The sequence below is a fragment of the Sylvia atricapilla genome, chromosome 7 (assembly GCF_009819655.1).
Source record: "Sylvia atricapilla isolate bSylAtr1 chromosome 7, bSylAtr1.pri, whole genome shotgun sequence".
Taxonomy (NCBI): domain Eukaryota; kingdom Metazoa; phylum Chordata; class Aves; order Passeriformes; family Sylviidae; genus Sylvia; species Sylvia atricapilla.
The window spans coordinates 16,555,940-16,575,396 of NC_089146.1; the positions used below are offsets into that span (position 1 = coordinate 16,555,940).

The 19,457-nt window shown below is 49.8% G+C and overlaps 3 protein-coding genes across 4 annotated transcripts; all 3 read right to left on the reverse strand.

Moving 5' to 3' along the window:
• Positions 1 to 2,753: 2,753 nt before the first annotated feature.
• HOXD8 (homeobox D8) lies at positions 2,754 to 4,928 on the reverse strand. 2 transcript variants are annotated; one of them, XM_066322759.1, is made up of 3 exons: positions 4,569 to 4,911; positions 4,148 to 4,295; positions 2,760 to 3,566 (listed from the first exon to the last, which is right to left on the reverse strand). In XM_066322759.1, the coding sequence occupies exons 1-3, from the start codon at positions 4,689 to 4,691 to the stop codon at positions 3,271 to 3,273; spliced, it is 567 nt and encodes a 188-aa protein (XP_066178856.1). In that variant the 5' UTR covers positions 4,692 to 4,911; the 3' UTR covers positions 2,760 to 3,270. The 2 variants fall into 2 exon arrangements, with proteins under 2 accessions (XP_066178855.1, XP_066178856.1); XM_066322758.1 differs by having other exon boundaries at positions 2,754 to 3,566; positions 4,148 to 4,928.
• A 4,472-nt stretch (positions 4,929 to 9,400) lies between these two features.
• On the reverse strand, positions 9,401 to 11,284 carry HOXD9 (homeobox D9). Its single transcript, XM_066322760.1, has 2 exons — positions 10,416 to 11,284; positions 9,401 to 9,802 (listed from the first exon to the last, which is right to left on the reverse strand). Exons 1-2 carry the CDS (start codon positions 11,071 to 11,073, stop codon positions 9,561 to 9,563), a joined length of 900 nt encoding a protein of 299 aa, XP_066178857.1. The 5' UTR covers positions 11,074 to 11,284; the 3' UTR covers positions 9,401 to 9,560.
• A 3,395-nt stretch (positions 11,285 to 14,679) lies between these two features.
• HOXD10 (homeobox D10) lies at positions 14,680 to 17,710 on the reverse strand. Its single transcript, XM_066323311.1, has 2 exons — positions 16,939 to 17,710; positions 14,680 to 15,531 (listed from the first exon to the last, which is right to left on the reverse strand). The coding sequence occupies exons 1-2, from the start codon at positions 17,678 to 17,680 to the stop codon at positions 15,254 to 15,256; spliced, it is 1,020 nt and encodes a 339-aa protein (XP_066179408.1). The 5' UTR covers positions 17,681 to 17,710; the 3' UTR covers positions 14,680 to 15,253.
• Positions 17,711 to 19,457: the final 1,747 nt, after the last annotated feature.

Below are 19,457 nucleotides of genomic sequence, written 5' to 3' on the forward strand. Positions count from 1 at the left end.
ACTACTGAAGCGGAAGCCGTCGCCGACATAAAAATAGTCCGAGCCTCTTCCCCACCCCGCAGTGCGCGGTTCCCGCAGGTTGCGGCGGGCACCGTCACCGCGCCCAGGGCAGGCTGCCTCCGCCCCGATAAAACCTTCCCAGGGCAGCGACAGGGAAAATCCGATTCCTAGAAAGTACTCTAAAACAAACAAACAAACAAACAAAAATTTAAACGGGCCTGTGTCCACAAGGAATACTCGGCTCAGAGACGGAGTACTGTGGATGTTTCTTGCTCAAGTTTGGTTTCAGGGAATAGCCAGAGCCCTCAGTCCGTGACCTCCGCGCTGATCGTAACTGCTAACAAAAGCAAACACGCCCTGAAGATGTAGGATTGATGTTGGATCTTTTTCACAGATCTAACTGCTTCAGGCAGTTGCACGCCTTTAAATATTGCCTCGGCGGAGGCTATGGCAACTTTCGTGGCTGCACTCTCTGAGGCACTCACGGCCGCGCTGAGCTGCTCCTCAAGGGAACGGAGAAGTTCCGCGGGAACCAAAGGCGCAGGACATCCACTCTGCGGCCTCTCGCCGCCGCTCCCGCCGCAACTCGCGCAGCTACGGCTATTCCTTGGAAAGTCCTATGGCTCCGGTTTTACAGGGGACTTGGCGGCCGCCTGGGTCAATTTCTGACTCCGTTTTCTTTTCTCTTAGCAAGTTTCCAAGTGAGACCAGGGGAGGGATTCAGATGCCAGGCTACGGGGGTAAATACCTTAACTACTACAGTGATGTTTTGGGGTTTTTCAGTGAGTAAGACAGGGGCGATTCCAGTTACCACTAGGCCTTCGCCAATTATGTGCCTTCAGGGAACTCGGTTTTTGCCTGCGTGGCTGCGTTCCCAGTAGGTCCTAGGAGAGCGACGCTAACGGAAACTTCTTCAGGAATATTTTAATTTTACTCTTTGTCTGATAATTAAAAACAACTACCGCCGCAGCGCAGCAGCTCTTTTCCGGACAAACACTAGCCTAAGGAGGGCTCCGCTGGTGTGTGAAGGTCTTCGACGTGCCTTCCCCTGGCGGGATGGCAGCGGGCGGCACTGGCACGGTTGTTCCCACAGCACGGCCGCCGGAACCGTGTTGCGTCCAGCCTCCGCCGCCAGCGCAGCACAAGCGAGAGGCTTTTCCTGCCCAGAGACCAAATATGTCGGTGCCACTAGCACGAGTGTTCTTTTGAAAAGCGAGGGGGCTTTGCGCCTCGGGCCACCGATTTACTTTAAACGCGCAGCCACCAGCCCAACATCCTCCCTAGATACTAGGGATGCCGGTGTATTTATGCAAATCCATGCAGCAAAAATGTTTATTTCACTGCTTTGTTGCAGCTTCCCCTTGTTTACAACCTTTAGCCAACTAGGCAATTAAAATAAAAGCGAGAACAATAGCTCCGCTCGCTCGTGCCTCCCTCCAGAGCTGGCGCTTTGCAGCAGTGGAAACGTGCCTGCCTCGCTGGTGGGGAGCGGGGAAGAGGAAGGGAAACGAAATTAACCAAACCCTCTCTACAAGTCCCATCCCCGTGGACGGCGGCTCTCGCCGCGCCGGGTGCATTCCCGGGGGCGAAGCGGTGGATGCGAGAGAAGGGCGCAGCGCGGGCGGGCAGAGCGGCGGCCGGAGCCTCCTCGGGAACTCGGCTGTGATTTTCCGAGCCAGGCCTCGGCTCAGCCCCGGCCTCGTCGGGATCACTCTCGTTTCTGGGCAGACAATAGAATTATATGTCGTGTTTGCCGCAGTTTCTGGCGGGTCCATTCGATTTCCTTCACGGAGCCATTACTCAGGAGAGCGTCAGCCGGTAGGAAAAAAATGACGCAAAAATCTTGAGAGGGATTTATACCACATCCCTCGACCCTCTGTTTGCTGCTCCTAAAAAAGACTACTCTCGGGCGTCCTGTTTGATACCACGCTCTGCGGGACCCCGCCACGGAACGGGAGCAAGAGGAGGGAGGGGACAATGAGAGAGAAATTAAATTGTTTTGCTAATCAGAGCGGACCTTTCCTCCCGTGATTTCGGGAACCGTGAGGCAGGCTCTGCCAGCAGCTGCGGCCTCCCCTGGGAAACGCATCATATGATAATATTTAGGGGTAGAAACATCTTTCCCTCGGTCTACGCATGGTTTGGGACTCCTAAGAATCGCAGCCCTCGAGAAACCCCCACGCAAGGTCGCCAAACCTTTGTATTTCTCAGCTTGTCAGGCATCCTCGGGGGAAGCCGGGCCCGTTTTGGCCGTGGTTTGCGCGGCGGAGCTGGAAGGCCCGCACGGGTTGGAGCAGCCCTTGGGGATGGCGTGGGGCCCGAATGCTCTGCGGGCCCGTCTCCCTCCGGCCGCGATGGCAGCAAAGTCTCCCCGGGGTAAGGGCCGTGTCTGCCGGCAGCCATCCCCGGCGAGGCCGCCCCGCAGCCCGGGCTGGAGGGCAGGAAAAGCCGAAAGCAAGGCCCAGGAGCACACTTTGGGGGCTCCCTGGGCCGGCCCGCAGCCTGGACACCGCTCGCAGGTGGAGCCGCAGTCCCCGAGGCCGCTGCTCGGAGCGCGGCCCCGCAGCCCTCGTGGCAGAGAGCAAAACGCAGGTTTCGTAGGCGATGTGCCATTCCCAGACCCCAGAGAAACCCCCAGCGCCGGAGGAGAGTTAGTCCGGAGCAGCGGAAACCCTGAAGGTTTCTTCAGGAGTGGATTACAAAAGGGATATAAGGATGCCGATACATTTTATCATTGAATAAAATCGGTTTATTTTAATCAAATATTAGAGAAGAAGGTTAAATATATTCCTATGATATTTTCTTCAAGATTATTAAATTTATTTAATTTATTCAACATAAGATAATAACAAGAATTGAAATAGTACAAGTGCACTTGTCTTGATTAATAAAGCATTGTTAAATGTCTTACTTATTGAAATTTACTATTAGAAAGTTTATGTCGTTTCCCACAATCACCGTCTTTTAAGATTGCAAATATATATATATATTTATATATCATTGGAAATTTATTGCTACAAACTCTGTATCAAATTTGAAAAAAAAAAGAAGTAGATGAAATGTTAAATCTAGAGATCGTTCTGGATACGCTTATAAACAAAAATAAAAGCACAAACAAATAGAGCACCCGAAGCAGGAAAATGTCAAATGGAGGGACATGCGTTCACTCGTCCCATGACAAGATCACGTAGAGGGGTGGATGAGCCGACATGTTGGGCTTTAGCCCTGGTTATTTTTGACTGACTTTCACAAAGATATTTGAGGCAAAAATTAATTCGTCTGGCCTTCAGCTCTGTCTTCTTCCAGATCATGTGCTTCCTTTTTGGCCTCCCCTTCCTTTCCCTCCTGTCTGGAAGCGGGGAATTTGTTCTTGTTGTTCTCTTTTTTCCATTTCATCCTTCTGTTCTGAAACCAGATCTTTACCTGCCTCTCGGTGAGTCCTAGTGCGTGGGACACCTCGATCCTTCTCTTTCTGGTCAGATAGGGGTTAAATAGGAACTCCTTTTCCAGCTCTAGAGTCTGGAATCGGCTGTATGTTTGTCTTCCTCTCCTCCTACCCGGCGCTGCTGTTTAAAACAAAAACATAGGGGTTTGGAGGTTGGTGTGGCCGTTCAAAACAAGGCGCAGGCGGGCAGCAAGGACTCCGGTCCCTCCGGAATCCCCCGAGAGAAGCCCCACAGAACCGCAGGGAGAGAAATCAGAGGGCACAGAGCAATCTAGAGTTTTACACACGAGTGAGAGGAACACAGCGATAGTAAATGCACGAAGCGCCTCACTGTCCCTCTGCATGGGATGTTGCGGGGTCACTTCTTTATGATCTTGTATACCAGCCCGTTCCCGACCCCGCACCCTTCCCGTTCAGGCAGCGGCGACGGGAGACAGGCGAGCATGTCGGCTGCACCTCAGAGTCCGAGAGGCGACTCAAAGGCTACTCTTGGGTTGGTAGCTGCCTGCCGCAGAGGTTTCTGCTTTCTCACTGCATCCCTTTATTATCGCAAGCCACGGCGGTGATAGGAATCGCGGTGAGAGAGGTGGGGAGTAGGGGAGGCAGGCAGGGAGCGAGAGTCAGCGAGAAAGAAGCAGGAGGAGGAAAAGAAAGTTTCAAACTCAGACGTGAGATGGAAGCAAATTTTTGACTGCGTCCAACCTTGTGGTCTCATCCAGGGAAACATTTGAGCAGGAGACGAGCTCTGATTTAAGTGGTCTGGTTCCTCGCCAATATTAGCACTGGACGATTTACAGTCAGGATATTGTACCAGCTCGGCCTCTTGCTGTGTCGTAAAAATCTGCTGTCTCTGTAAGTTATCGTATCCGTAAAATTTAGCGGGCTCCCCGTGACAGGTAACCCCGCTGCAGGGGGCAGGAGGCGGAGGCGCGGCGGGGGGAGGAGGAGGCGGCTGGTAGGCGGCCGTGGGGCTCCCCCCGGCCGGGTGGTAAAAGTCCGCGGCCGCGCCGCCGCCGCCCCCCGCCCCGCCGGGCGCGGGGTGCGGGAAGCCGGCGGCGGCCGCGCCGTTCCCGTAGAGCAGAGCGGCGGCGGCGGCGGCGGCAGCGGCGTGTCGGCCGCTCACCTCGGGTGCGAAGTGACAGTCGTAGTACGGGGAATTGATGGCTTCCCCCGCCGCCGCCGCCGCCGCCGCGGCCGCCGCCACCTTGTACTTGGAGTACAGCGGGTTGACAAAGTAGGAGCTCATCGGGGAGGGGGCAGCGGCGGGCGGGGGCACGGGGCGCTGCTCACGCCGCCGCCGCCGCCGCCGGTGCCTCTACGCCGCGCTCATGCCGCCGCCGCCGTCGCTGGCCCGTGCGCTCCCCGCTCCTGCTCTCCGTGTATGTGGTGACCAGGACTGGATTATAATCGCTCCCAAAATGACCTGCCTCACTGCTTTTACTATTTCCTATTAGGCACACAGCAGCCCGCGCACGCACACACACACACACACACACACGCACACGCGCTCATGAGCTCAGGGGGGACTTTTGGCTTCAGTTTACATGTGCCGCTCCTCGGGCAAGAAAACAACTCGGCCCAGCCCTGCCCGGATCCACCCCGGCCGCGGCACCCCCGCTCCCCCCTCCGGTGTGCGCTCGCCAGGAGCCACTGAAACCCCCGCCGCGCAGGGGCGAGGCGGCCGCGCAGATCCCGCGCGATAACCGCGGGCGCGCTGCCCGAGGCGACGCCGCCCGGCTCACCCAGGCTGCGCTGGCCGGAGCGCGGCCTGCACGGCCGGCCGGCACGGCCAGAGCCCCTCAGAGGGAGCCGATGCCCATCGCGGGGGCGCCGGGGTGTAGGCGAGGGCAGTGGGGTGCCCGTAGGGTGGCGGCGTGCAGCGGCCGGGCCCCCTTGCCAACGGGCCCTCCGGGTCATTTCCTTCCAGGCGAGCTGATCTCTGGGAAATGAGATGCACATTTACCCTTGACGCCTTGCACGCATGGCTGAGGCTCCAGGTTAATTGATACTTAATGGAAATCATGCCTATGAATATACTTTCCATCATTTCACCCTTGGTGAACGTCATTACCGAGGCAAAGAGAGGGAGGGGGAGAAAAAATAAAAATTTGTGGGTGAACGGTTAGCACCGCTCGGGGACTCGGTCCGAAATAAGTGAGCCCTGTTCTCCGGGAGGAAGGAAGGAAGAGAAGCGCTGCCCAGCAGGCTCGGCGCTGCCCCCGCTCGGGCCGGCCACCCCCGCTGGCCCCCGAGGAGCGTCGTCTCCAGTCCTCTCTCTCCCGCTTCGTCCTGCAGCGGGAATCAGCTTTTCGGAGAGAAACCCTCAGGATCTCGAGTCCGGCCTATTTCGGAGAGAGACGAAAAATGTGGGTGAAATATAATACGGGACCAGCCAGAGCCACGTGTGACCGTCTGATGTGAAGTGACAAAAAAATACTTGTGGTTACATAAAAGGCATCTCAGGCTCCTTCCCCATCATATTCCGCTCTTCCAGCACCCCCACGCCTCCATGCCGATTTACCCGCTTTGTCTCGCTGACCAGCCCGGTTGCCCCGCGTGTGAGCACCCCGACGGGCCCTGTGCCCGCAGTGACACCGTCGCCACGGCAGGCGCCCCACGCACGCCTTTAGGAACTCGCGGGGGCTTAGGGACCCCCGTGCAGCCCAAGGAAGGGCGGGGGAGGTGGGAAAGGCGGGAAGGGCCCGGGGACACACACACGGACAGACAGCAGCAAAAGCCCTACGCCAGAGACCAGCAGGAAAGGCAGGAGGCCGGGCCTGGCAGGGGGTGAGCGGCAGCAGAGACACTGCCTCCCCCCGTGCAGGGGCGCAGAGGCCGCTTCCCGCATCCGCGCCAGACAGCCTCGCCCCCGCTGCCGCGCGTTCCGCCGGGGCGCTACCCCCGCGGGTGCGGTGCCCGGGCCGCGCGGAGCGGGGCGCGGCGGCCGCCCAAGGGTGGAGCGCGGGCGCCCTCTGGCGGCGCTCGGCGGCCGCGGCAGGCAGCGCCCTCCGCTCCGCGCTGCCCGGCCCCGCGGCCCCGCCGCCGCCTCGCCGCAACCCCGGCTCCGTCTGCGAACACCGGCGGGCACAGGGGGCAACGATTATTGCCTTCTGGCTTTGGCTTGGGTTTCTTCCTTTTTATCCATTTTTTCTGTTTTTTTTTTCTTTTTTTTCCCTAATTTTTTTTCCTATTTTTTTCTTTTTTTTTTCTTTTTTTTTTTTTTTTCATTTCCCCGTTAAGTTTACAGTGCCATTTTCTTAGCACATTTCACTGACCCTCTTTTATTTTTTTGCCAGAGCTATAATCAACTGCATACAAAGAATGTGCCTCGTTTACACATGGCAGCCAGGAAAGACGCCTGAGCTTTGAAGACGACTGCTATCGCGTTTTCGATCATGTTTCCCCACATATTACACCACGAAATCTCCATGTGTGGTAGTTCCAGAGTTATACGTTTTTGTATTGAAGATGTTATTTTGTTTGCCCGTGCTTTTATGTATTTATGGTTTGATTTATGTAAACGAAAGTAAAGATGAATCTTTGTTCACCCCCTCCTTCATCACACATGCCTGTGAATTATTCGGTATAATGCGTGTGCACGAGACTATGCATATGTGGAAACATATATTAACAGAACCAATGGGTAGGAATTAAATTATTCTATTTGACACTAAAAGTAATTTCCATAGATGAACTGCGTTTTGTCAATCGAGATGCTTGGTTTTCTTTCTGCCATTTTGAAATGAATGCAGGCAATATTCAAAACAGGTAAACAAAAGGAAAAAATATACAAGGTAAAATGTGTCAATCTGCCTGATACAAAATATTAAAAAGATGGTGTGTGCTTGGTGAAGATTTCTTAACAGAGCCTCTGCTGGAATCTACACAATGCAGTTTTGTGCAAAAGAATATTGTTTACATGTTGTTGCAGACCACCCCCCCTCTACGGGTATTTGCGAAAATATTGAGGTTGGCATCATACTGCAGTAGAATATCCAATAACATACATTTCAACAAATAAGCGGACTTTCCAAAATCTCTGTTTCATGACCTTCAGGTCCTTTTTGGGTCTGTTGCCTTGGCCTAATGCTGACATACTGAAATTTATAGTCCAAGGTTTTAAGACCTGGTTTGTCTGGATTTTTTTGGCCTTTTTTCCCCCCTAACAAACACAAACATCAAAATAAGGTGCTTTCAAAGAAAAGTGCCATAGCATATCGTAAACTCATTAGGTCCAGACGTCTAGCCATCTCAATGGTTTTATTATACCACGGTTCTTCCTGTTTTAAAAGAATTGTAGGTATCTTCTCGACAATGGATGGGAAGCAATGCAACACCTTTTCCTGGCAGTGCATGCTTTTGCTTTCTTCTCTCTCTCTCTCTCTCTCTCTCTTTTTTTTTTCTTTTTTTTTTTTTTTTTTTTTTTTTTTTTTTTTTTTAAAGAGGTAAAAAACATTCAACACCAGGTCTCTCAGCTCTCCCCTTAATCTTGAATTAACCGAACTGCTCGTAAATATTTACGGGTCCTTCATTTTAATGGTTGCTCTTTAAACAAAGCATTTTTTACAATGAACTTCATCTCAATTATCTTGATAAAGTCATGTGTGTTTATAAATGCAGAAGGCATGAGGCGCGCTGCTAAATGAGCTCTCGCCAACAAAGCCGAACGTTTGGCAGCAGCCGTGTCCCCTCCAGAGCTTCCAGCCTCCCAGTTAAAGAAAGCAGAGCTTAGAAGCGACGCACCACGAAAAAAAAAAATAGGAATAAAACACATGTTTAACCGAATAGGCATCATGGTGTTTCCTTGGCTCCCGAGGAGCGGTGTGGAAGCATTTCCTAACCGATCCCAAGGGATGGCTGATGTTTGAAAGCGCGCCGGTACCTGACGCCGGGCAGGGCGCGGCGGGCGCACCTACCCGGCCTCTCGGCGCTGACCTCCGGCAGCAGCCGAGGCTCGGCGGGGCTGGGGAAGGCACCGGGGGCTCTGTGGGCCCCGGCTCGGCGGGGCTGGGGAAGGCACCGGGGGCTCTGAGGGCCCCGGCTCGGCCGGCCTTCCCCGCCAGGCCCGCCCGGCCGCGCTCGGCCCGCGGGAGCTGCGCGGGGGCTGAGGGCAGGGCAGGGCCGGGCCGGCGGCGCGGGGGCATCGCGAGGGGCGCACAGATTTCTCCTCTCACCGCAGCGCTGTCGTTCGGTCACGGCAGACTTTATTGTGTAATAACTGACAACAATTACAACAGGTCCGTAGCTCGAGACGCGGAGCGGTTAATTAGTACAGCAGTCACCGACCGGGGGCAGGGACGGCGGCGAGCCGGGGACCGGGAGGCGTTAGGCCTACGGCGAGCGGCTCCAGGATGAGACAACCTCCTAACAGTGCACTAAAGGGGGAAGGGAAGGAGCTCGTGGCCCTTCTGTGGCATCTACTGAGAAGGATTCAGACCTAGAAAGCAGAAGTTTGGGGAAAGATTTCCTCTGAGTAGGTCGTGGACAGCACAGCAGCCCCCATTGATTTAAGCGACTGTAATTTAATATATATTTTATTACCATAATTATAATTAATTTCCTTACCTTTATTTTGGCAAAATAACTATCTAATAACTACATCACTTTTAAGAAACATGTCAAACATTTAACATCAGATAGAGTTTCCAAAGCTAACGTGCACTCACAATATTGTCATCTAAATGGTCTGGGAAGGAGGAGGGGAGTATCGAGAGACTCTGAAAAACACGTTGTCGAGCAAGACAATATTTCCCGAAATACCTGACACAGACCACGTTTCACTTCTACCAAAAAAAAAAAAAAAAATAAAAAAAAAAAAAAAAAAAAAAGGCGATTTATTTAAAGTCCCTGGGGTGGAGTGGTGCAGGAGGAAGAACCCATAGGGGGGCTAAGGGTGCAGAAGAATAAAAGCAAACTAACCGAAAAAAAAAAAAAAGAAAAAGACAACTCAAACTAGAACCAAATCCAACCCCCCCCCCCACAACCAAACAAAAACAAACACCCACAAACCAAAACCAAAAAACCCCCCCCCAACAACCAAAAACTCACACTCCCCCGATAAAAATCCAAGCTCAAAATTAAATCAATAGTCCCCAACTATGTTTCCACCCCAGCGTTAGTCTCCTTTATTGCCTTTCTCCTTGTTCATCTTTTTCATTTTCATTCTTCTGTTCTGAAACCAGATTTTGACCTGTCTCTCTGTGAGGTTTAAAATCCTAGCTACTTCGTAACGGCGGTCTCGGGTGAGGTACATATTAAAGAGAAATTCCTTTTCCAGTTCCAGAGTTTGATACTTTGTGTAGGGACAACGCTTTTTCCTCGTTGAACGAGCGTGGATCCAGTTTGCTGCAGGGTTATCTGGAAGAAGGGAGGTATATAGGGAACGGGGAGGGGGGGGGGAGAGAAAGGTCGTTAAATTAATTTAACGAAGGATGGACTGTTTTCACAACTTTGGAGGAATTATCATAAAAGCCTTAATGCCCCAGTCTGTTTACTGTACAAATGATGTCTTGATGGTAGGTGGTTATGTGGAGTCTTTTATGGGTGCTTGTTGCTGCTTGCGCTGGGGTAGGCGTCTAGACGTTTTTATAGGTTAGTAAAACTATCAGTTTTGCACATTCGAGCCTTACAGGTTTCGGCAATAAATCAAAGGGGCAATTTCTTTCTTTCTTTCTCTCTCGCTTTCTTCCTTCCTTCCTTGCTGCTTCCTTTCATACTTTCCTTCCTTCCTTCTCTCCTTCTGTCTTTCTTTCTTTTTCTCCCTCTCTCTCTGTTTCCCTATTCCTGTTTCTATTCCTCTCTGTCTACCCCATTCCCCATTTTGTTTTGATTATCTATTTCTTTTATTTTCTTTTTCTTGTCTTTCTTTCCTTCTTTCTTTCTTTCTTTCTGTCTTTTTTTTTTCTTCTTCTTCTTTTTTTTTTTTTTTTTTTTTTTTTTTTTTTTTTTTTTTTTTTTTTTTTTTACTTACTTGGGTCAAGTTGCTGCTGCTTCTCCTCTTTCAGATCGCTGCTCGGGCTGGGGTTGTGGCTGCAGGCGGCGGGGTCCTTGGAGCTGCCGGCAGGCGCTTTCTCCCGGGACTCCTGGAGGAAGGAGCTGCACGTGTACTCGGGCACACCGATCCCTTGGGACTCCCGAGACGAGGAGCACTCAGTCCTTTTGGAGGAGGAGGAAGAGGAGGAGGAGGACGAGGAGGCGGCTGCTCCCGTCTCCGGCTTTATCCCGTAGTGGCGCCCGTTGGAGGAGCCGGAGCTGGACGCGGAGCCGCCACTGCTGCTGCCTCCGCTGCCGCCGCCGCCGCCGCCCGGGAAGCCCGGGAAGGGCTCGATCCAGGAGCGCACGTAGCGGCCGGCGTCGGCTGCCCCTAAGTGGGGCTGGTGCATGTAGGGGTGGTAGATCCCGGTCATTGCCGCAGACGGCTGATGGTGAACTGTGGACCAGGAGGTGGAAAACACGGTGGATTTTGGTGCAAAGCTACAAGAGGAAAAATCTGAACTCTCTGCAACACCTGATGGCCTGGAGGTCGCACTGTGACCTCCCTGGACGAATCTACTCCCATAAACTTCTTCGCTTTCATGGCCTATGAGAGAATCGACATAATAGTTACTTATGGTGCCACTAGACGACATTTTAGGCTCCCCTCTTAGTCATATAAAAGGTTACACTGTTAACTGTATATGATACCCTCCCGGAGAACAATCGTAGTATTTTGCAGACTGCAACCCTCAACCATTGGTTGCGGAGCCCACGTGATCATATTTACCAATACTGCGAGTAAATCAATCCGCTAAACTGGGGCTGCTGTGATTAAAAAAAAAAATCATCAACAACAACGGCCCCGCAAAGGGCGCCGTACCGCCTGCGCCCCCGCACCGCGGCCGCCCGCCCGCCCTGCCCTGCCCGCCCTGGGTGCCCGGCTGCCCGCCCGCCCTGTCCGCGCTGTCCGCCCTGCCCTTGCTGCCCGTGCTGCCCTGCCCGTGCTGCCCTGCCCTTCCCGCTTGCCTGCCTGCCCCACTCGCCCGCCTCGCTGCCCGCCTCGCTGCCCTGCCTGCCCGGGGTGCGGCGGGCGTGGCCGCGCTGGCAGCCCACGGTCGCGGCGGGCGCGGACTATTTCTTCACCTTCTTTGAGCGATTTCTGCCATTCATTTCTTAATCAATGAGAGGCAGGGTGTTTAAATAAATCCAACAGCCTTGGCTTGCTAATCACACTCCAAGCTGCTGAGGGAACCCGCTGGGAAAGGGGGATTCTTGCCTGTAAAAACAAACCATCGCAAGCTGGGACTGTAACGACTTCTCATAAAACAGGAAAATGTTACAGTAAAAGCACATTGCGGTACTTCCATATTTCAGAGCATGTGCGGGTATTATTATCCGCTCCCCCCACCCCCGGACAGAAAGTTTCCGTGGAAAGGATACACTTTCAAAAAGAGATGCCTATTGTGTTGTTTTAAAACAGGTGGAAGACCTCTGTAATGATTTTATGCCTTTCAATAAAAATTTTATGAGGTGTATTTGATTATAGATTAATGTGTCCCTAATAAAATGGACGGATGGAAACAGCAAAGCCTGTGTCTCCGAGCACAACTGACGTGTGGCTGAACACATCCTCCTCTATCTGCTGAACTTTGGGGCTACACAGCTTTAACACAGGCCCCCTCAAGGTGTCCGGTGCGGCCCGGAGGAGGCGGCCGGGCCCCGCAGCAGCCAGCGCGGCCGCGGGCAGGGCCCGCATAGGCGGACAGGCTGCGGCCCGCGGAGGGCGCGGGGCTGTCGCTGACCCCAGCTCTCCGGCAGAGCTGTCTCCTCCGCCCCTAGTTCAGGGGGAGCCACGTTCAATGCCTACGTGAGGAATTTTTTTTTTTTTTTGTCTGCTTTGCTTTCTTTTCCATGCCTTCCCTCCCCACCCTTCCCCTCCCGGCCTGGTTTTTCCTGCCCGAGCGAAACGATGCCCCGTTAGTATTGAAAAGTGGATTACCCATGGTCTTCTGCCCACGCCTGCTTCCCCGGGCGAGGGCCGGTGGCTGTGTCGGGATCTGGAGGAAACGCAGAGAGTTAGTGGCGAGCCCGCAGCACAGCTCGCCGGGGGCACGGACAGCAGCGCCGGGAAAACACTTCCTACTCGCGGGCCGTTATGAGGAAGGGACTGAAATTCCTGTTTATTTAATGATTTATTGCTCTCCTAGGTTGTTTTCTTCCTTTTTCCCCTTTTTTTTCCTTTTCCTTTTCCTTTTTTTTTTTTTTTTTTTTTTTTTTTTTTTTTTGGCATTTGGCTTTAGCATTTTCTTCTGCTTTTATAATTTTTTTTCTTCTGATTTTATAATTTCAATTACATTGCTCTCTAGAAGCAGGGCTCATGATATGGCGAAAAATTGCCCCTCACTTCAAATAGATATAAATTGGTAAAGCACGCAGATTAGACTGAGCCTCCTTTTTACATACGTTACACTCTTGGTATGGAGCCAGCTATTTACTTCTCAATGCCGAAACTTCTTTGGTGATGTAGCGAGTATCTTTAAAGGGAAAAAAAAAGGCCGTGAGAATGTATATAATATTTAAGGAATTAGGGTTCTTTTGTTGGTTTGGGAGTTTCGGTTTTTTGGGGGGTTTGGGGTTTTTTGGGGGGGTTTTTTGAGTATCGTTTTGCTGTTTGTTTTCGAAACGGGAACAAGCACCAAGTACCTAGGTGCTTGCGGCTCTCGCAGCTTCAAAATGATGATGACTTGGTTTGAGAAATATACAGCCTCTTCCCTATGAGTAAATGTGCACATGAGGAAGTACTGGCTTAAATTAAATATCAGCGACGAAAGAGCAAACAGAATGCCACCAACAGCATTATGAGCAGTATCTGTCACCAAGTCGCACAATATTGGCACTATCTTGAGTTTAATTTCTTGATTTAGAAACAGCTAAGGGGAGAAATGGGCGTTGATTGTGAGCAAGCTGGTTTCCCAGCGCGAACAGTAGCCACGCTACTTTTCCAGTACCCGTTTGAAGGTGAAAGTATGCCCAAGTATTTGCACTTCAATTTGAAGTCATGTTCATTTGCAAGCTATTTGCTGTTCTGCTAAGTATATCTGCTCACAGGGGCATTCACCCGCTCTCAGCACACATGCCCTTCCTCAGCGCCCAGCGCAGAGCCCTGCTAATACCATTTTTCAGCTATGTACAGAAAGGGTTAAGAGTCGTGAACGTCATTAGCTGGATGTGTGCTACTAAAATGGAATTGCGCGAAATAAAACGATCTCTGAGCAAACAGAAACGGTGCAGGGTGACAAAAGTAGGTCTGAAGAGACTGCTGTACTTTTGTAAGCACGCCTGGGAGGCTTTCTGCTCAAAAAAAGAGCCAACCTCTCCAGATGCTGGGAATATTTTGAGGGAATATTTTTTCCATCCACGGTCTTCTGAAAGCTGTTGAGCCGACCGAAAACCGAGCTCCTTAACATTTACTTATGCCCTGCTTTGCATTTATTATGGAGGGGTTTTTTGTTGGTTTTTCGTTGGTTTTTCCTTCTTTATTTTAGCCAGCAAAGACACGAAATCAAAGTCTGCACATTGTAAGCAGGCAGTGAGTGATATTTTTTAAATCAACGTAGGAACGTCAAATAAAATGACACACATATTCCTGACAGGTTGTAGTAGAAAGATATTTTTATCACTTACCATTTACGAGTTGTACGAGTTGGTTGGATGAGGATGAGGATGTCCACTTAAGGTCATAATATTTTACAACTTTTTTTATCCGTTCTCTTTTTTTCTTTTTTCTTTTTTTTTTTTTTTTTTTTCTTTTTTTTTTTTCTTTTTTTTGGGGGGGGTTGGTTGTGGGTTTTTTTGTTTTTTTTTTTTTTTTTTGCATTCAGTTTGTCAGACTGAGAACATCACACAACATTTTATCAATTAATCACTTGCTTACAGACACATTTATAAATTAATTAGGTTTACATCATTTCCCGGCCCAGTCTCCACCCCACGCCTTCGGAAAAAAAAAAAAAAAAAAAAAAAAAAAAAGGAAGGGGGAAAAATGGAGGAACAGAAGAACAGAAAGAAAGAATGTCAGGCAGACACACACAAAGATCAGAATATGGCAAAAAAAAGGTACAACAGTCCAAAAAGTTGCTGATAGAGAAAAATCAGGAGACCAACCTGCATCCGTGCTATAAACGTTTGTAGAAAACCAAAGGAACCGCAGTAGTTTACAGAGTTTATTGCATTATACATGCAAACAGAACATGCACAAGAAGGACAATTTGCTGCTGAACGACTACTATTCCACATATGCACCACAAGGAAATGTCTACAATGGAGAAGAAGGAGATATTCCATTTTACGAAGGACAATCTCTAAGTTCATTTGAGAGGATAGTTACATTATAATGTGCTTCTCTTTCCCCCCGCCCCCACAGTTTCCCCCCACTCTTTTTCTGAAAGTATTGAATGTACTCAAAATGTTATGGCCCGTGTAACAGCCCCACATAAATACCATTTTGTTAGTAAAAACATGAAAAAGTCACATTGCTTGGATGTTCGACAGTTCCAATAAGTTAAGACCAAATGATAATATTCAATAATAGTTACCCTGCATTACGATGAGAACAAAAATAAATTACACGTGCTAGGTTTTATATATACTCATCATAGTAATACATATTCACTTGCAGCGCTAAAAGAAGGACGAAGAGTCACATTCTATCAGAAAAACAAAACAAAACAAAACAAAACTGGAAAATGCCGAGTTTTGCCAGAGTCTCTCCTGCCTTTATCAAGTGGTGGTGCTGTGCCCATTCCTCACTGGTGCCCCCCCCGGGGTTAGGGTTTAAGAGAAGGTCAGATTAGCGGTCAGTTCCCGGATTCGGTTCTCCCTGCTCATCTTCTTGAGCTTCATTCTGCGGTTTTGAAACCAAATCTTGACCTGCCTGTCAGTGAGGTTTACGCTCTTACTGATCTCTAGACGGCGCTCTCGAGTGAGATACATATTGAATAAGAACTCTTTCTCTAATTCCAGTGTTTGGTGTTTAGTATAAGGACACCTCTTCTTTCTGCCACTCTTTGCAGTTAGCCAATTGCTTGTTGGAGTATCAGACTTGATTTCCTCTATCAAAATCAAAGAAGAAGAAGAAGAAAAAAAATCAAAAATACCTCAGACTGTTAGAGTGTACCCTTGGCCATGACCCCTCCTCTGCAGTGTCTGGCAGATATGGTGGATGTGGGCATTAGACACCGCTCGGGTGAGGTGTGGGCTCAGCGAGGGGACCTGCTGCCAGGCTGGGCTCGCCCGTCCCCAGCACGGCCCCCTGCCCTGCGGCCACCCCGCTCTCCTGCTCCTGCCACAAAGGCTCTCTCAAGTTTTCGGCCGGCGTTTACCATTTCAACAATATTTAACCTGCCATCCGCCCCATGGCCACATCTTAACGGGTCTAGCCTCGCCATGGCCGACTCGGGCTCCCACGACAATTGCCACGAAAATATTCCAAATACAAAATAGCCTCGCACTGTATTTTGAAGCAGCATCCCCACACACATCAGCTGAATCACGCAAGCACACCTATAAGCAGATATAGACATTTCCCAGACAAAATTATATACAAGAAATTACCACCTCCTGTCTTGGATTTTTTTTTTTTTTTCATTCTCCTTTAAGGTTTTCTTTTCCCCACCAGAAAGAAATCTACCTCACGTGGAGCTAGACCTGGGCTACTAAATATAATTCAGATAAAGAAATTATCAATGCACACAGAGAGTAAAAATAGACCTAGAGGTTGCAAAGTACATTTTGATAGCAGAAAAATTCTCGTTTTGGCATTCTTCGATACACGCCGTTCGAAAGAAAGGCGTTAGTGCACTTTAAAAGGTAAAATAAAATCAGATTGCACCACTTACAGCTTTCAAAAGCATTTCAAAATACTGGTGCACTTTTGGAGACCAACCCAAGGTTATCTAAAGCACCACATTGAAATATTCTACCCTTGGACCAGGCAGACAGCGGGCTGCTGCTTTCATTGTGCATTTCTTTCCAACTTTACCCAGCCTGGTAGCACCTATTCCTCACCTATTTTAAGAGGATCGTAATTAACTTCAAATGCAATCAAACCGCAGTAAGGCTCAGTGGAAAAAAAAAATTAAAAAAAAAAAAAAAAAAAAGGCGAAATACTACGAGAGAAAAGTTGAGCTGCTCGTATTTTACAACCTCCAGACCTGCTTTTTTTTAGAGGTATGGGGCTGCTTTTGGCTGCTGCAGCGCATTACGGAGCACACGGCTATATTCCCCGCATCACAGAGGCTGTCTGCGTGCACGGGAGAGGCAGATCTCTACGGAAAATCTTTGGACCGTTTTGTGTAGCATTTTTGCCTGCCAAAATCTTCAGAGACAGCACCTGCAGCCCGATACTCCTTAGCATTAAATGTGATGGCTGTGATGCTCGTTAGTATATTCGAGCGTGCTTTATGGTGCTGGCGTGTTGGAGTTACACCACGGCACGGCTTAAACTCGGTAATACAGACCTTTACTCTCCTTCTCCTGGACTTCTGGGCTGGACACGGAGCCTTCGGGCAGACAGCTCCGCTCCTCTTGCAACGTGGACTTGGGCTCGGGACTTTCCACTTGAGAGACTTTAGCGGTGCTGTCTTGGTTGTTCGGGCTTTCATTCATTTTCTTTTCCAGCTGAAGTTGAGCAGATATCTGCGGTTTGGAGCTGCCGCGAGGGTTTAACTGTAACATTACAGTTGAACTCGTTTCAGGGCTATTATTGTACTCTTGGGTTTTCCCAGTGGCGTAGGTCTGGCTCAGTCTAAAATATCCTGGGACAGGAACCTCGGGGTTCTCAATGGGGCATGATTCAGACACCAGCCTCTGGTAGGAAGGTACGTCTGCAGAAATGAGTTTGGATCTCTTATCGGAATACATGCAGCAATTGCTTTCTTCTTTAATATTTGTAGTGAAGGAACAAGTGGGGACCTGCTGTGTAACAGGTTGCTCTATTCGACAAGATCTGTTCGGGTCTGTCCAAGTGTCTACTTGAGGTATATAAGGATGTACATTCATACCCATATTTTGGTGATTAACTTCTCTCTTAGCCAGAGACGGAAGGAGTCCACAGGTTTGCATCCCATACGTCCCAATGTCTGTGCTAGGTGGCATATACATGCTGGCGCTGTTGGAGTAGAAACTGTCACTCCTGCACGCACTGATGAGAGAATCTACTAAAAAAGTATTAGCGGCAGGAGAGCTGTTGGGAAAGGACATTTTGGGGCGGAATTTGAGGAAGAGAGATTGTGTCCTTTGTAGGCTGACATCTCTAGGAAAACATTCCCGTGTAATTGCGGATGCCTCCGCGCGACCACATGACAGGCGGGCCAATGGCAGCGCCCGCCGCCCCGCGCGCCGCCGCCCCGCCGCTGACGCGCCCCGCCGCGCCGCCCCGCCGCGCCCCGCCGCGGTCAACAGCGCCCCCTGCGCCGCCGCGCCGGCACCGCACCGCGCCCGCCGCCCCGCGCTGCGGCACCGGCCCCGGCACGGCCCCCCCCGGCCCGCGCCGCGCCACCTCCGCGCCCGCGGAACCCCCGAGCGCCGCGGCGGGAGCGCCGGACCGCGCCCGCCCGCCATGGCTCCCGGGAAAGGGCCGCCGCTGACGAGTGCGGGGACAAAAGGTTGCGGGATTTATTAATGCGTATTAAGGAGAATCAGGGGCGATCAATAAAAGCCTCATCTACATTCTCGGGCTACTCGGTAATTTTCTTGCTTCTGAAGCTTTTTCAAGAGTTATACCCTCTGTTGCCGCGCACGGGAAGATATTTTATTAACAAATCAATCGAGACTTTGTAAAGGATAAGATTAATAGTTAAGATTTAGCATAATGGCGTTCGCGTTATGAATTATTGAAAATTATACTATTGATTTTTTTTTCTAGCTGCTAACCGAGAAGGTCAATTTTTGTTTTAACACAAATCGTCAAATATTAAAAGGTGGACTTTTGTCATAACTCGAATTTTATAGGGAAGCTACATTCCTAAAATTATTTTACAATGCTCTCTCCCCACCGCCTGGGGAGGAGAAAAAAAAAAAAAAAAAAAAAAAGGGAAAAAAAAAAAAGTGTTTTTTTTTCACTTGCCCTGCAAACCGAAAGCACCCAAAAGGTAATTTCTCCTTCTGTAGTATTGCTCATCCAAAAACATCCAGAAACTCATATGCTCACTGCAACTCCTCTAACTCCTTTAAGCAACTTTTTTTTTAAAAAAAAACTAGGAAGGACAAATGCATCTGTATTATAAAACAAACAAACAGCAAAGAAAGCAACCGACAGAAGACAACAGTAACTTTCTACACAGCAGATCAGAGTTTTCCGTCCCAACATTTTAAACGTGTTTTATTGTTTTTCCTCCCACTCCTTACCCGCATTTGCACCCGCAGCTACTACATTTTAAGTAGTGGCGGTAGAAACTGTTTATTACGCTTTATCATTTTACTTTCCTCTGTCTCTCTCTTGTCTCTTTTTTTTTTTTTTTTTTTTTTTTTTTTTCAAACTGGAGTATTTCTTATCTGGGACTAATGTTGTCAAGGACCCTCACCCACACAAAGTGAACTTGTTGATAATTTTTGTTTGGGACTCATTCGCCTGTTTATTTTGGGCCTTTCTGCCACCTAAACACCCTTTCAGATCACCAAGAGCAGGCAGCATGTGAAAGGATTTTAAAAAAATTCAAATGCGTCTTTCGCACACTCACAAACGTGCGTTTTCCACCAGCGTGGATTTGAATTTTCCTCCGTTTCCTGGCATTTGGACGCTTTTGTACTTTACCGTCCACTTTAGACCGCTGGAAACAATAACCCTATTTAAAATTTCGCGGTGGCAATGAGACAGACCTTTTAAAACCTTATCGCAGCTGTTCAAATACAACATCATTGTCAGGTTAAGAGCCAGTGCCTTTTTATAGCTGCAGTTCTCCAGCTCCTGGCTTGCCGGAGAGTTTAAATATTACCTTGGTAATATTCGGCAGCTCGCGGGCTCTTTCGGCAGCATCCC

What these genes read in the sequence shown, in the direction of transcription:
- HOXD8 (XM_066322758.1), bottom strand. Translation starts at nt 4,691, where the DNA reads ATGAGCTCCTACTTTGTCAACCCGCTGTACTCCAAGTACAAGGTGGCG. An exon ending in TCCCTGGATGAGACCACAAG is followed by an intron (nt 3,567 to 4,147) that starts GTTGGACGCAGT and finishes TGTTTTAAACAG; the next exon opens with CAGCGCCGGGTAGGAGGAGA.
- HOXD9 (XM_066322760.1), bottom strand. Translation starts at nt 11,073, where the DNA reads ATGTCGTCTAGTGGCACCATAAGTAACTATTATGTCGATTCTCTCATA. An exon ending in GCAGCAGCAACTTGACCCAA is followed by an intron (nt 9,803 to 10,415) that starts GTAAGTAAAAAA and finishes CCCTTCTTCCAG; the next exon opens with ATAACCCTGCAGCAAACTGG.
- HOXD10 (XM_066323311.1), bottom strand. Translation starts at nt 17,680, where the DNA reads ATGTCCTTTCCCAACAGCTCTCCTGCCGCTAATACTTTTTTAGTAGAT. An exon ending in CCAGGAGAAGGAGAGTAAAG is followed by an intron (nt 15,532 to 16,938) that starts GTCTGTATTACC and finishes TGATTTTGATAG; the next exon opens with AGGAAATCAAGTCTGATACT.